The sequence below is a fragment of the Salmo trutta genome, chromosome 39 (genome assembly GCF_901001165.1).
Source record: "Salmo trutta chromosome 39, fSalTru1.1, whole genome shotgun sequence".
NCBI lineage: Eukaryota > Metazoa > Chordata > Actinopteri > Salmoniformes > Salmonidae > Salmo > Salmo trutta.
In genome coordinates, this window is record NC_042995.1 from 11,748,091 (window position 1) to 11,764,945 (window position 16,855).

General features: G+C 41.2%; 1 protein-coding gene across 1 annotated transcript; it reads left to right on the plus strand.

The window, feature by feature from the left end:
- The first annotated feature begins 1,104 nt into the window (after positions 1-1,104).
- On the plus strand, positions 1,105-6,898 carry LOC115179247 (zinc finger protein OZF-like). The gene is made up of 4 exons (XM_029740635.1): positions 1,105-1,109; positions 1,285-1,331; positions 4,705-4,963; positions 5,384-6,898. The coding sequence occupies exons 1-4, from the start codon at positions 1,105-1,107 to the stop codon at positions 6,405-6,407; spliced, it is 1,335 nt and encodes a 444-aa protein (XP_029596495.1). The 3' UTR covers positions 6,408-6,898.
- Positions 6,899-16,855: the final 9,957 nt, after the last annotated feature.

Here is a 16,855-nt window from a genome sequence, read left to right on the forward strand (position 1 = left end):
CCATTCTTCAGAATAAAGAAAACGTTTCAGAACTGTGATGTTATGAAGATAACCCTTGTGTCTGTTTCTATTTATTACTGCAGGTATGTAATGGCACGTTTAAACTTTCTAATTTCGAAAGAACATGTCATACCATGCTAGGTAACATCCGTTAAGGTATCATCACGTTTGGTAAAGGGTTGATGTGTTATTTTTGTGTCAAACCGAGTGAACGTGATACACAGATATTCACATAGCTAGACACTTTGGGTTTGTCTGAGTGGATGTACATAATTTCCTCAAGGTCATTTAATAAAGAATCCATTTATTTAAAATTTCTGAGTTTGTTTAGCATGTTATTGGTTTTGTGTAAAATTCACGAGCTGGTAAAATGGCGGCGCCCACTCGGTCTGCGTCAACGAACTAAAGTGCGGGTGCAGAGAGACATTTTCACGGTCACACTACAGTTTTGAAGCTGAATGTAATGAATCAGTTTCCTACATGTGTACTAATATTCAGACACATTCAGTTGTTTCTATATTTATCTATAAATGTTACTATGGTGTGAACAGGAAATACTATTAGTTTTTTATTTGAAATGATAGTGAAGACAAGGTTATTCAGGAAAATAGTATAGTGCTGCCATAAACATACTGTAATCTTGTACTAAAGGCTTTGTTGTCATTTATGCATTTATGTGAATTTGGGAAATCTACTATAGATTAAGTGCATTTAAATTGTGTAGCCTAATTTAAAGTGTATACTTTGTCTAATATTAATGAATGAATGTTGAGTCAATTCTTAGCTACCTGATCTATTGAAATGAGATCAGTGCTTGACTTGGACAGGAGCTCACCAGAGCTGAGTACCAGTACCTTCTACTGCTTCTGCTCGTTTCTTTTATAGAATATTAGCTCAAAAGTATTGTGGAGTTCCTGCACCTAAATATAAACAGTACCGTCACCCAAAATGAGTATCGGCACCTATTTCAGTCCAAGTCCAGCACTGAATTAGATAATTGAACATGAAGAAATATAATATATTTTTAGAGAATAAAGAAAGTGCCGGAACTGTCAAGATTAACTTTTGGTGCCTGTTTCTCATTGTTACTACAGGCAGACTATAATGAAGTATGAGAACAGTGAGGACAAACTTAGCCTGCCTCTCTCCTTCCACAGTGAGTCCAAACCTACAGTCACTGGGTCCTGATTGTGACAGTGGAGCCCAGTTTGCACTGCAGGATCCAGAGATGGCATCAGTGAAGCTGGAAGACTGCAGTCAAACACTGGAGCTGAATGTCAACATTAAAGATGAAGAAGAGGAGGAGAAGATTGGGAAATCTGTTTCTCATGGTAAGAGCAGGTTCTATCTAAGTTTGTTCGTTCCAACTTCCCACTGTGTATGAAAAGTTGCAGTAGAACTGTTTCATGATGAACTGTTTTAAATGAGAAGGTAGATGTTATTTCATGCTACTCAGACTTGCATGGTTTGACACCAGTATTGCCAGCATTTGTTTTATTCACTGGGTTATCTGGAGTGATCAGAGAGTAGACTAAAGAAGTGAAGTAGACAAACTGCCAGTGTTTTTAAAATGTGTCTGTAGTTACTGTTGTGGAAATATTGAATAAAATATTTCTCAGATACCGGAGCTTGTGAATTCAAATAGACTTTATTACAAAAGTAACAAAGCCGAGCAATTCCATGGAAGAACTGATTCTCCATTCTTAGTACTCAGCTTTTATACAGTTTTACCCTTATAACATTGTCACTCCACTTTATGTAAAAGATTAATACCTTCTAGCTTTGGCCACTTTAATCTTGCTGCCTTTCTTATTGTCTCAGACATTAGGGCATAGATTCTATTGGTGGCGTGACATACAGACATGCACACTCCTACTGCAGGTCTAATGGTGCCTATAACTGATTAGCTAATGTTCCTGTCCATAGGTCTTCACAAGTTCAGGCTGATGTTGTCTATGTACGATTAACCCATGTGCATGTCCAGTAGCCTTCACAAGATCAGATATGGCCCAGACCAGTCATGTCTGTGTTGGTCTACCTTGCCTCATCCACACGGATTATGCTTATGTTCTGTTTTTTACATGTCTAATGGTTAACTCGATGTTGATCAGGCTCTGTACATTCACATGGGCTCAGCCTTCATTCTGCTTACACATGTCTAATATTTAACCTTATATCGATTCTACTTCAAAGAGAACAGTATCGGTACTGAAAATCACCAGATGACTCAATTCTCTAACATTACTAACCCTTGTGATAGTGAGTGGAGAATGACACGCCCCTTTTTAGCTTTCAACTCTTACCCACTTAGAGTGGTTTTATTCCCCCTTTGTGTTGTACAGCCTACTGATATGAATACATACACTACCGTTCAAAAGTTTGGGGTCACTTAGAAATGTCCTTGTTTTGAAAGAAAAGCACTTTTTTTGGCCAATGAAAAATAAAATTGATCAGAAAAACAGTAGACATTGTTTTGTATTGTTGCAAATGACTATCGTGGCTGGAAACGGCAGATTTGTTTATGGAATATCTACATGGGCGTACAGAGGCCCATTATCAGCAACCATCACTGCTGTGTTCCAATGTAATGTTGTGTTAGCTAATCCAGGTGTATCATTTAAAAAAAGTTTTCTAATGATCAATTAGCCTTTTTAAAATGATAAACTTGGATTAGCTAACACAACGTGCCATTCGAACACAGGAGTGATGGTTGCTGATAATGGGCCTCTGTACGCCTATGTAGATATTCCATAAAAAATCTGCCGTTTCCAGCCACAATAGTCATTTACAACATTAAAAATGTCTACACTATTTCTGATCAATTTGATATTTTATTTTACAAAAAAATTGCTTTTCTTTCAAAACAAGGACATTTAAAAGTGACCCAAAACGTTTTTTTTTAAATGTAGTGTATGTCACCCGGTACAGCCAGAAGAGGACCGGCCACCCCTTTGAGCCTGGTTCCTCTCTGTTTCTTCCTAGGCTCCTGCTTTCTAGGAAGTTTCTCATAACCACTGTGCTTCTGCATTGCATGCTCTTTTGTGATTTTAGGCTGAATTTCTGTAAAGCACTACGACAACTGCTGATGTAAAAAGGGCTTCCTAAAATAAATTTGATTGACATGTACAGTACCAGTCAAAAGTTTGGACACCTACTCATTCAAGGGTTTTTCTTTCTGAATTGTAGAATAATTGTGAAGACATCAAAACTATGAAACAACATATATGGAATAGTGTAGTAACCAAAAAAGTGTTAAACAAATCAATATATTTGAGGTTCTTCAAAGTAGCCACCCTTTGCCTTGACAGCTTTGCAAACGCTTGGCATTCTCTCATCCAGCTTCATAAGGTAGTCACCCGGAATGCATTTCAATTAACAGGTGTGCCTTCGTAAAAGTTCATTTGTGGAATATTTTTCCTTAATGTGTTTGAGCCAATCAGTTGTGTTATGACAAGGTAGGGGTGGTATACAGAAGATGGCCCTATTTGGTAAAAAAAACAGGTTGATGTTATGGCAAGAACAGCTCAAATAAGCAAAGTGAAACGAAATTCCATCATTTCTTTAAGACCTGAAGCTCAGTCAATCTGGAACATTTCAAGAACTTTGACAGTTTCTTCAAGTGCAGTCGCAAAAACCATCAAGCACTATGATGAAACTGGCTTTCGTGAGGATCGCCACAGGAATGGAAGACCCAGAGTTACCTCTGCTGCAAGGGATAAGTCAATTAGAGTTACCAGCCTCAGAAATTGCAGCCCAAATAAATGCTTCAGAGTTCAAGTAACAGACACAACAACTGTTCAGAGTAGACTGTGTGACTTAGGCCTTCATGGTCGGATTGATGCAAAGAAACCACTACTAAAGCACACCAATAAGAAGATACTTGCTTGGGCTAAGAAACACGAGCAATGGACATTAGACCTGTGGAAATCTGTCCTTTGGTCTGATGAGTCCAAGTTTCAGATTTTTGCTTCCAACCGCCGTGTCTTTGTGAGACGCAGAGTAGGTGACCGGATGATCTCCGCATGTGTATTTCCTACCGTGAAGCATGGAGGAGGTGTGATGTTGTGGGGGTGCTTTGCTGGTGACTGTCTGATTTACTTAAAATTCAAGGCACATGTAACCAGCATGGCTACCACAGCATTCTGCAGCGATACGCCATTCCAGCTGGTTTGGGCTTAGTGGGACTCATTTGTTTTTCAACAAGATGACCCAACACACCTCCAGGCTGTGTAAGGGCTATTTGACCAAGAAGGAGAGTGATGGAGTGCTGCATCAGATGACCTGGCCTCCACAATCACCAGACCATAACCCAATTGAGATTGTTTAGGATGAGTTGGATTGCAGAGTGAAGGAAAAGCAGCCAACAATTGCTCAGCATGTGTGTGAACTTCAACACTGTTGGAAAAGCATTCCTCGTGAAGCTGGTTCAGAGAGTGCCAAGAGTGTGCCAAGCTGTCAAGGCAAGGGGTGACTACTTTCAAGAATCTAAACTACAAGCTATTTTGATTTAACACTTTTTTGGGGGGGGGGGGGGGTTACATGATTCCATATGTGTTATTCCATAGTTTTTATGTTTTCTCTATTATTATTCAATGTAGAAAATAGTAAAAATAAAGAGAACCCCTTGAATGAGTAGGTGTGTCCAAACTTTTGACTGGTACTGTATATTACGCCAACTGCCTGGTTCTTCTGATGTTCACACAGGAGATCATGTTGAGACATTCTCTACATCCAGAGAGCAACAGCAGGAAGATCACAGAGCTAAGAGGTCTCACCACTGCCCACACTGTGAGGAGATTTTCCCAATTCTATCAAAGCTAAAAATCCACCTACAAATACATACAGGAGAGAATCTGTATTTCTGCACTGACTGTGGGAAGAGATTCAAAACATCAGGGGTTCTGACAGTTCACCAGAGAGTACACACAGGAGAGAAGCCTTACTCTTGCTCTGACTGTGGAAAATGCTTCATAACATCATCTGAGCTAAAAGTTCATCAAAGAACACACACTGGAGAAAAGCCTTACTCCTGCTCTGACTGTGGAAAGAGTTTCTCTCAACCGAGCCACCTAAAAAAACATGAACGTATACACACAGGAGAGAAGCCTTACTCCTACTCTGACTGTGGGGCGAATTTCTCTCAACTGGCCCACTTAAAAAGTCACCAAGGTATACATAAAGGAGATAAGCCTTACTCCTGCTCTGAATGTAGGAAGAGCTTCTCTCAACTGGGCCACTTAAAACATCACCAAGGTATACATAAAGGAGATAAGCCGTACTGCTGCTCTGACTGTGGAAAGAGTTTCTCTCACTCGAGCTACCTAAAACATCATGAACGTATACACAGAGGAGAGAAGCCTTACTCCTGCTCTGACTGTGGAAAATGCTTCATAACATCATCTGAGCTAAAAGTTCACCAGAGAACACACACAGGAGAAAGGCCTTACTTCTGCTCTGACTGTAGGGCGAGTTTTTCTCAATCGAGCAACCTAAAACGTCATGAACGTATACACACAGGAGAGAAGCCTTACTCCTGCTCTGACTGTGGAAAATGCTTCATAACATCATCTGAGCTAAAAGTTCACCAGAGAACACACACAGGAGAGAAGCCTTACTCCTGCTCTGACTGTGGAAGGAGTTTCTCTCGACTGAACAACTTTAAAACACATGAACGTATGCATAAAAGAGAGAAGCCTTACTCCTGCTCTGACTGTGGAAAATGCTTCATAACATCATCTGAGCTAAAAGTTCACCAGAGAACACACACAGGAGAGAAGCCTTACTCCTGCTCTGACTGTAGGGCGAGTTTCTCTCAATCGAGCCACCTAAAACAACATGAACGTATACACACAGGAGAGAAGCCGTACTCCTGCTCTGACTGTGGAAAGAGTTTCTCTCAATCGAGCTACCTAAAACAACATGAACGTATACACACAGGAGAGAAGCCTTACTCCTGCTCTGACTGTGGAAGGAGTTTCTCTCGACTGAACAACTTTAAAACACATGAACGTATGCATAAAAGAGAGAAGCCTTACTCCTGCTCTGACTGTGGAAAATGCTTCACACAATCATCTGAGCTAAAAGTTCACCAGAGAACACACACAGGAGAGAAGGCTTACTCCTGCTCTGACTGTAGGGCGAGTTTCTCTCAATCGAGCCACCTAAAACAACATGAACGTATACACACAGGAGAGAAGCCGTACTCCTGCTCTGACTGTGGAAAGAGTTTCTCTCAATCGAGCCACCTAAAACAACATGAACGTATACACACAGGAGAGAAGCCTTACTCCTGCTCTGACTGTAGGGTGAGTTTCTCTCAAATGGGCCAGTTAAAAAGACACCAAGGTGTACATAATAGTAGCCTCATCAGTTCTCTCAGACCAGCTAAGACTAGTCACTCCACTTAATTCTCATCTCATAAAATAATTGGCAACATTGAGTTGGATCAAATGAAGAAAGTGTAGAACACTATTGTAATCCTATTGTTTCTCACTGTGAGAACAAGGCAGAGGAAAGGGAGCGTCATAGAATGTTAGCCTCTTTTTACTGATCAGTGTACATCTTGTCAGCTTTGCTGTGTTTTTTTAGCCCACATCCGTAGACACATCCCAGCTCTACTAGTACTGCACCTGTCGACGACACAAGTTGTTCTGCTTCCACGAGCACATCCAATGCTAGCATCAGTAATTCTACATTTGTTGTTTGCCCAGCTAGCATGGACACTGCGGCTGCATCAGAATCACAACTGTCAGAGCTACTGCCTGCTTACTCGGGAAAGCACCAAACAACAGACGGGGATGTTGGACCATCGAAGAGGTGCAAATATGATGAGACCTACATTGATTTGGGGTTCATTTATATAGGGAATAGTGCCTTTCCTCAGCCACAGTGTGTTATCTCACAACTCGATGAAACCTTCACTTTTGTGAATGCAGACATTTAGAAACAAAACATGCCAATTTGAAAAATAAGCCACAGGAGTTTTTTGAGCGAGAGTTGAGATGACTTTCCAGTAGTAAGACATGTATAAACCAACAGATGCCATTAATAAGAAGGGGCTAGAAGCATCTTATATTGTGAGCTACTGAGTGGCCAGGACAGGCAAGCACCATACTATTGTGGAGGACTTAATTACATTTACATTTAAGTCATTTAGCAGACGCTCTTATTAATTCTTCCGGCTCCTGCTGCCAAGGGAATGCTTGACAGCTTGAAAGACGTTTTGGACACTACGGTGAAAATGGTTAACTTTGTTAACAAGGACAACACACAGGTCTTTCCATCATTGTATGATTTTGTTTGTCTGAAAATGAACTCAAGCTTACGGACAAGGTCAAATGTGATCTAGCGAAGCACCTGAATGAGTATGGTGTGTAATTACGCAGATACTTTCCTGAAACGGATGACACAAACTGGATTCGTTACCTCTTTCATGCCCTGTCTCCAGTAAACTTACCGATATCTGAACAAGAGCCTCATCAAAATTGCAACAAGCGGTTCTGTGAAAATTGACTTTAATCAGAAGCTGCTGCCAGATTTCTGGATTGGGCTGCGCTCAGAGTATCCTGCCTTGGCAAATAGCTCTGTTAAGACACTGATGCCCTTTGCAACCACGTACCTATGTGAGAGTGGATTCTTGGCCCTCACTAGCATAAAAACTAAATACAGGCACAGACTGTGTGGAAAAGGATTTAAGACCGACTCTCTCCAATACAACCCAACATTGCAGAGTTATGTGCATCCTTCCTTTCAAGCACACCAATCTCATTAACCTGTGGTGAGTTATTCACAATTTTCAATGAGCAAGTAAGGTTTTATATGTAAAATGGCTAAATAAAGAGCAAAATTTATTATTATTTGTGCCCTGGTCCTATACCAGCTCTTTGTCACTTCCAACGAGCCTGGTTTTGACAAACTCAAGCCTGTGTGACAGGCTAACAATATTTGAGTGTGCTGACCCTGGTACGCAGCTGGAGGTTGAATGTTTGAAGAGGTACGGGACTATAAACATTTTGGGAAACGCTGGTCTAGATAATCCCAGTTCCTGCTGTGTCATGCTGATGGGATACTAAGGTATGGAGAAACCCATAAGTACATGCATCCATGCCGTGTGTCAGCATTGCAGGCTGGTGGTGTGTTTTCATGGCACACATTGGGCTCCTTGATAAATTGGAGCAACGTTTTAATGCCACAGGATGTCTAAACATCATTGCCAATCAGGTGCATCCCTTTATGCCAGCAATGTATCCAGCTGCAAATAGATTTTTTCAGCAGGATTATGCCCCATGCCACAAGGCTTGTCCAGGAATGGTTCCATGGAAACCGTGACAGTGAATTCAGCTTACTGCAGTGGCCTGCCGAGTCACCAGATCTCAATCCAATTGTGCATCTGTGGGAGGATATGGAACGAGCTATTCGGAGTAGATATCCACTCCCAGCCAACCCGACACAACTGTGGGAAGCATTGGAGTCATCGTGGCCCAGCATCCCTGTGGGTTTCTTTCCACACCAGGTGGAGTCCATGGCCTGACGAATTGAGGCTGTTCTGAGGACAAAGGGGATTGCAACTCAATATTAGGAAGGTGTTCCTAATGTTTGTATACTCAGTGCCAAAGGAAAGTATTCAGACACCTGGACTTTTTCCACATTTTGTTACGTTACAGCCTTATAATAAAATTGATTAAATTAAAAAAGTCCTCAATCTACACACAGTAGCCCATAATGACAACTTGAAAAGTTTTTTAGGGGGCAAATAATAAGTATTCATACCGTTTGCTATGAGACTCAATTGTTCTCAGGTGCATCCTGTTTCCTTGATTGGAGTCCACTTTGTAAATTCAATTCAAACAGGCACACACCTGTCTATATAAGGTCCCACAGTTGACAGTGCATGTCAGAGCATGGTGAAACATGGTGGTGGCAGCATCATGCTGTGGGTTTGTTTTTCAACGGCAGGGACTGGGAGACTAGTCAGGATCGAGGGGAAATTTGAACGGAGCAATGTACAGAGATCCTTGATGAAAACCTGCTCCAGAGTGCTCAGGACCTCATTGGTCCACCTTCCAACAGGACAACGACCCTAAGCACACAGCTAAGACGATGCTTACAAATAATTTTGAAGAACCTGTTTTTTGCATTGTAATTTTGGGATGTTGTGTGTAGATTTGAGGAAAAAAACTATTTAATAAATGTTATAATAATGCTGTAATGTAACAGAAGGTGGAAAAAGTCAAGGGGTTTGAATACTTTTTGAATGCACTGTATCAGATAAAGATGATGTGATGATCAGTTTTCAGCATTAGTTTCGGTGGATTATTTTTATATTACCAAACACGTTTTGTTTAATGAGAAACAGGCTATGAATTGACTAGTTATTATTAAATTGTCTTTTATTGCTAGATTCATTGTTCTATTCATTGATTAATTAATTTTAATAACTGAAGTTAATTGATATTAATTTGTTCTGGGCAACATCTGCTCTTGTGGATAATTTTAAATGAAACAAACTGTTTTAAATGAAATGGTGTCTATATATGAACCAAATTGATTTGATCCCATTCTCACAAACAAATGGCGTACACTGTGTATATACAATTGTTGACATCCGATGGTCATTTTTATGGTGGATTGCAAAATGCAGGATCCTTCCAAGTTGAACCCACCAGAGGGGGACTGTCATAACTGGCCTGTGAGGATCAGCTTACAGTGGATCACGGTTCTACAGAGATATCTCTCCCTCCCGAAGAGGGGGAGAAGTATAGAGGGATTGATGAGGGGGGTTTATGACCTCACGCCCATCGTAATTCATAAGGCAACAGCCCAACTCCATTCTGTTCTCTAATGTGAGAGACTGGAATGTCTGTGTGCCTTAGGAAGAGTTTACAGCTCAAAACTACACAACATCAAATAAATGGACTTTGGGACATGTATATTTGATCAGCCAAATGGTGGAAACCATGATGGCTGGAATATGAAAATGAATGTCTATTTTATGATGTTCTTAAAAGTTAGTTGAGGATGTTATAACGAAAAATTAACTTGAAGAGTTTTCATAATGTATATTTGATGTTTACATACTTTGTGTAGAAAATATGCAGATGAAAGAGAATGTTTTGGTGATAAGACTGATTTTAGTTGTCTAAACGAGATCATAGTAAATCCTAATACCTTGCCTTGTAACTAGCTACACCTAGGGAACCCAGAGAGTGTGTCATAAAGATGGAAACGCCCCTTTCTACTCTACGGTATAAAACATGAGTTAAGAATTGACATATCAGACTAAGTTGACCATGCGCTGCAGCCGAGGTCTACAACTAGTCGTGACCCTGAAACGCAACACGAGGTTGAAGACAAAGTAAATCTCTGAACAATCAAGTTTATGGTGGAGTAGCTATTCTAAGTTCTGTATCTAGGAAGTTGAATTTAAGCAGAACCATCCGGCTATTCTTTTCAAGTCACCGGTTGTCTACACGGCCCTCTTACCCACGCCGGGAGCATCGACACGGCTGATTAGCCTCCTCATAAGCCCACTCTCACAGAACAAGTGCAAGGAAACTGACAACTAAATGAAAGGACATTGTGACATCGTTTGGAAAATCAGAGACTTACACCTGAAGACGAATGACCAATGCGTTGGCCAAACCTTTCCCACTAAGCGGAAGTAGACCCACAAAGAGATACCTAACAGAGACCGTAAATACATGTATTACACTTTTTACCCATAACCGGGGCAGTTCAGGGCAAGGTGTTAGTGCTGAAACTAAGCATAATTTACAAATGTATCCAAGTGTTTAATTTCTCTCTTGCGCTCTCTCTCTCAATCTCTCTGTAAATCTCCATCTTGTGTTGGTCCACTAGGGACCTGTTGCCATTGTATGAAGTTTTAACCAATAACCTGGACTGTTTGTGTATATTTATCTTATGTTATCATTTAACTGGTTAGTAAATAAATAATCAACTCAATTTATGTGGTACGGAATAATTAGTGAGACCCGGGTTTGTGCAGATTTACTAATTATGCGACATTCAGAATGAGACTGAGGAAATGAATTAATTGGTGACTGCTATGAGATCTATGTTTTGAGTTAATTTGGGAAATGTTAACGCATTAAACAAACTTTTCCCGTGGTGCTTCAGGTTACTGAGTTAATTGTTACAGGATTCATTTAATCACGTAATAATAAACAGTTAATTATTCAATAAATAGCATGTCATCGCATTAATGACAACGTCATGACATATTGATGCCCCTGTGCGAGGAATCTAAGATAAAACTTGGCCTCACTGTTGAATTCAGTCCATAGGAATTGTGTAGCAAGTTACTCATACACCAATCAGGATTATTGTTGAGTGGCGTGTGTGTGGTTTTTCTTTTTCACTCAGATACTAGTGGAGCAAGATTGACTCGTGTTGTATATCTGACACAAATCAGTGTGTAGGGGATTTACTGAATGCTATGAGCTATGGCGTATGTACCACCCGATGCAGGCATTCTGAGAAAAATACTAGTTGGGCCCAATGTAGTGTTATTTCTGTCTATCGCGTTCAGGAGCGAGTAGACTTGGTCGTAATTAATTTCTCGAGCGTGAACATAGGGCCAGCCGATTAAAATTTGAGTAGATATTGGCTTGACCAAGTTAGTAATGATCTCTGTCTCGCGTTTTCATTGGTGCGAGTAGACCCAACGGTGTATTTGTGTTTTACGCACGTTCCGGTTAATCACAAAAAAATTGCTGAAAGATTGAACGTGAGACGTCACTTAGTAAACCCGTTCTCTTGTTGGAGGGGACTTTTGTTGTGCGGAGTCTCACTTTCCAGCACAAGTGAAGCTAAGCATTGCACCAAATGCTAAGCTAACAAGGGGGAGGAGCCATTTTTGTTTTCCCCTTTGTTCAAAGTGAAATCCCTTGCCGTGCGGGAATCCCATGTGATTTCAGCTTGCGCTATCGGTGACCTCTGGTGGTGAAGAATCGCCAGTAATTGTTTTAAAATATTTCAGGTTACATTGTATGATATGATTTTCAACTTTCTACATAAACTTAGATTAAGCAATGTTTTCAGGTTAATTTAAAGTTTAATTTTCAAATAGCCTAGACAGGTATGATTCATCAATAACATTATTTAAATTGAACAATTACATTCGCAAGCTCATTAGGGCCAACTCCCACATTACTGATCTGGTATTGTTGGAAATCCCGCCTTTGCTAGAATCCAGTGGGATTTCAGCTTTCAGGGATAAGTGGTGGTGATGAATAGCAAGTAATTACATTTTTATAATTTCTTGTGACAGCAACCATATGCTCAAATCAAATCTTATTGGGTCACATACACATGGTTAGCAGATGTAAATGTGAGTGTAGCGACATGCTTGTGCTTCTAGTTCTGACAGTGCAGTAATATCTAACAAGTAATCTAACAATTCCACAACTACCTAATACAGACAAATCTAAAGGGATGGAATAAGAATATGTACATATAAACATATGGATGAGCGGCATAGGCAAGATGCAATAGATGGTATAAGATACAGTATAAACATAAAGATGAGTATTGTAGGATATATCAACATTATTAAAAGTGGCATTTTTTAAAGTGACTAGTGATCCATTTATTAAAGTGGCCAATGATTTGAGTCTGTATGTAGGCAGCAGCCTCTCTGTGTTAGTGATGGTTTTTCAGTCTCTCAGTCCCAGCTTTGATGCACCCGTACTGACCTTGCCTTCTGGATGGTAGCAGGGTTAACAGGCAGGGGCTCGGGTGGTTGTTGTCCTTGATCTTTTTGGTCTTCCTGTGACATCGGGTGCTGTAGGTGTCCTGGAGGGCAGGTAGTTTGCCCCCGGTGATGTGTTGTGCAGACCGCACCACCCGCTAGGGAGCCTTGTGGTTGAGGGCGGTGCAGTTACAACGGGGTACACTGTACTGTATCCAACCAATCTCAACTGATTGGATATCATTGTCTCGTTGACGATAAAAGCCGACAATGACAAACTACTGCTAGCCGAGGAACTACATTTGAAAACAGATCAATTGCAAGATCAGAGGAACTGCATTTGAGAACAGATTAATTGAAAGATCTGGCTAAGACTTATAACAGAGAACGTGAACAAACTCTTGACCAAGTCCATATTCTACAGGAACAATTCGTTTTAGCCCAAAATATATACGATGAAGTCCACGCAAAACTAGATGAATCAGCTAAAAACAGGGGCGAGCAATTTGATGCCCTGCAAACAGTTTTGTATGAAACCACTCAAAGCAATAATGTTCTATTCCAAAAGCTGCAGACCAAAGACGATCAGTTAATGAACACATTTACCAAGTTGGATGACAAAACAGCGGAACTCCTTGAAGTCGCTGATTCAATGAACGATGAGAAAGCCCAAGTGATAAAGTTGGAAAACGTGACCTCTAAGCAAAAGGAGGACATCACTTAATCTCTTGCTTCGCACTCTAGACCTCTCCCTGAAACCATGACAGATAAGTATGTGGCCGAGTGGAGCAAGTGCGACACCTACGTGTTTAAGATAAACACCATCTCCCAGGTGGACTCTGCGATACAGCAGAATACCACCCTAGATATCATCTGGAGGAACTCCAGAACAGTCACGCGCTATCACGGGACTACCTTAACGAGCAACCTAGCTCACAACCGGAGCTCAGGGAATGAAGGAATGTAGACGACAGGAGATTTCAGACTTCACCTCTCTTAGGGGTCCCTCCGTCTTTTCCTCTTGACCATTCGGCCCACAGTAACCTGGCGCCCCCTCGTCAACACAACCAAATCTTGGCTTTTCGGCCCACAATTCCCCACAGGAGGGTGCAGATGCTCCCCGCGCACTTGGCACTTGACAAAATCGTCAAACTTCAGCATCTTTGACCCCGGTCCAGGAAAGCCAAACGACACAGCCGTTCTTAGCAGACATAGAGGACACCTTGGATGACTACCCCAATGCTACATATATCGACAGGCTGTACCTGTTGAAGCTAACGTCCAACAGACATGTGACAAGGTTCACCCGTCTACAACAACAACACGTGCAAAACGACTACGCTCAACTTGCCACGGCTTTGAAAATAGAATTCAGCGGTTCTGAGACTCGCAAACATGATAGCTCATTGGATAACAATGTCAAACAAGCACGAAATAAACACTCACAAGCCTACTATCATTGTTCAGCTTACTTTGGCATGCTCACTGAAACAGGAATAGAAGAGCTATTGCCTTTCAAACAACTGTTTCTGTCGAACATGTATCCCAACTTCATTGACTTCTTGGGCCCTACTGCCCACATTTGCCAAAGGGCCCTTTGCCAATTTTGTCACTTCTAGAGCTTGCGAGCACAGCTAAGAGACCGGACAACTTGAGCTCGATCCAGATCGACTGGGTCGGCCTAGTTGCCAGGTCGGCCAGATGCGAGAATTATCTCCTCACAGTGACTTGCGCATTGACAAAGTAGATGGAGTGCCTGCCCGCAAACCAATGACACAGCAGAAAGCACGGCCATTCTTTTGCTCAACCACATTCAGTCCTTTCAGCCTGCCAGGAGAAACCGTTGACGGCAACAGAGGAACCCACTTTTCGGCAGCTGTAATGACCGAACAGTGGTGGCTCCTGGGAGTCAAAGCTAAACTACACATTGCGTACCACCCTAGGAGCTCTGGCAGGGTAGAAATGAGAAACCAGACAATTGTCAGAATCCTGAGGAAATATCTGGCAGCCAACCACAAAGATTGAGACCTCAAACTCCCACTGGTACTGATTGCGATCAGAGCCACACGCAACAGGTCTACGGGAATAACACCAATCGAGATGATGAAGGGCCGGCAAATGACACTTCCACTGCATCTCCTGTACCAACCGGGAGATGTCGCCGCAGCCACCGCCTACACGGCTCATCAACACGTGATGGATTTGCGAACTCACTTCCAAACTACCTTTGCGTACACTCAAGGAAAGTTGGAAAGAAGTGCAGAAGGTGACAAGACCCATTACGACAAAAAGGCCTCAGGTGTTCGAGGTCGGATTATATGTGGTACTACATATACACCAAACCCGCGGGCATTGCGGCAAAGTTCCTGCCCCACTGGATGGGGCCACACGAGATTGTGGTGAAACTGTCACCTGTAGCTTATCAAATCAGGAAAGGTCGACAATCCACCACGTTAGTGGGTCCACAGGAACCAAATTGTTTTATACTCCCCCATGTCAGCCAGCACCGAATAGACAGAAACCTAGCAAAGTCAGAGGTACTAAGAAAATTCTTAAATGACCTCAGCTGATCCCTTCCAGGTGATCAGTATGTTGCAGGACAATATCAACAGTGACAACGAATGTACACTACCGTTCAACAGTTTGGGGTCACTTATAAATGTCCTTGTTTTTTTAAAGAAAAGCACTTTTTTTTGTCCATTAAAATAACATCAAATTGATCAGAAATACAGTGTAGACATTGTTAATGTTGTCCATGACTATTGTAGCTGGAAGATTTTTATAGAATATCTACATAGGCTTACAGAGGCCCATCATTAGCAACCATCACTCCTGTGTTCCAATGGCACGTTGTGTTAGCTAATCCAAGTTTATCATTTTAAAAGGTGAATTGATCATTAGAAAACCCTTTTGCAATTATGTTAGCACAGCTGAAAACTGTTCTGATTAAAGAAGCATTAAAACTGGCCTTCTTTAGACTAGTTGAGTATCTGGAGCATCAGCATTTGTGTGTTCGATTACAGGCTCAAAATGGCCAGAAACAAAGAACTTTCTTCTGAAACTCATCAGTCTATTCTTGTTCAGAGAAATGAAGGCTATTCCATGTGAGAAATTGCCAAGAAACTGAAGATCTCGTACAACGCTATGTACTACTCCCTTTGACAGAACAGCATAAACTGGCTCTAACCAGAATAGAAAGAGGAGTGGGAGGTCCTGGTGCACAACTGGGCAAGAGGACAAGTACATTGGAGTGTCTCGTTTGAGAAACAGATGCCTCACAAGTCCTCAATTGGCAGCTTCATTAAATAGTACCCGCAAAACACCAGTCTCATTGTCAACAGTGAAGAGGCGACTCCGGGATGCTGGCCTTCTAGGCAGAGTTCCTCTGTCCAATGTCTGTTATTTTGCCCATCTTAATCTTTTCTTTTTATGGGCCAGTCTCAGATATGGCTCAGCATCCCGGAGTCGCCTCTTCACTGTTGATGTTGAGACTGGTCAAGTATTCATAAAATGTTTTTTTACATGGCTAAAAGAGAAATAATATAATATATATTGGTTACAGGAAACTCATTCTACAAATATAGATGAGGTTGAGTGTAAAAAGGAATGGGAGGGAGAAATATATATTTTTGTTCATGGTCAAAGAAACTCAAAAGGGGTGATTATACTAATTAATACACATTTTTATCCGATTGTGCAAATAGATCCGTAAGGAAGATGGATTATTTTAAATATGCTATTGGACCAAAAACAGATCTGACTAATTAATCTATATGGGCCAAACAATGATGATCCACACTTTTTCAAAAATATATGTAATAATCTATTGAGCTCACAAGCAACGAAATCTATTATTATGGTGGGAGATTATAATGTGGTTTTATGTACCTCAATGGATCGTAAAGGAAATCATTCTGCAAACTATCACCCTCAAGCATTTAAGGAGATTACAAAGATCATGGATACATTAGAACTAGTGCATATATGGAGGTTGAAAAACCCTGACCTAGTGAGTTATACGTGGAGGAGGCTTAATCAAGCTAGCCGTCTTGATTACTTCCTAGTCTTGTTCTTGCTGGCATCAAAAGTATCAATAGGAGACCAAATGCAATTGGACCACCATCTAATTGGCCTCCATATAGCTCT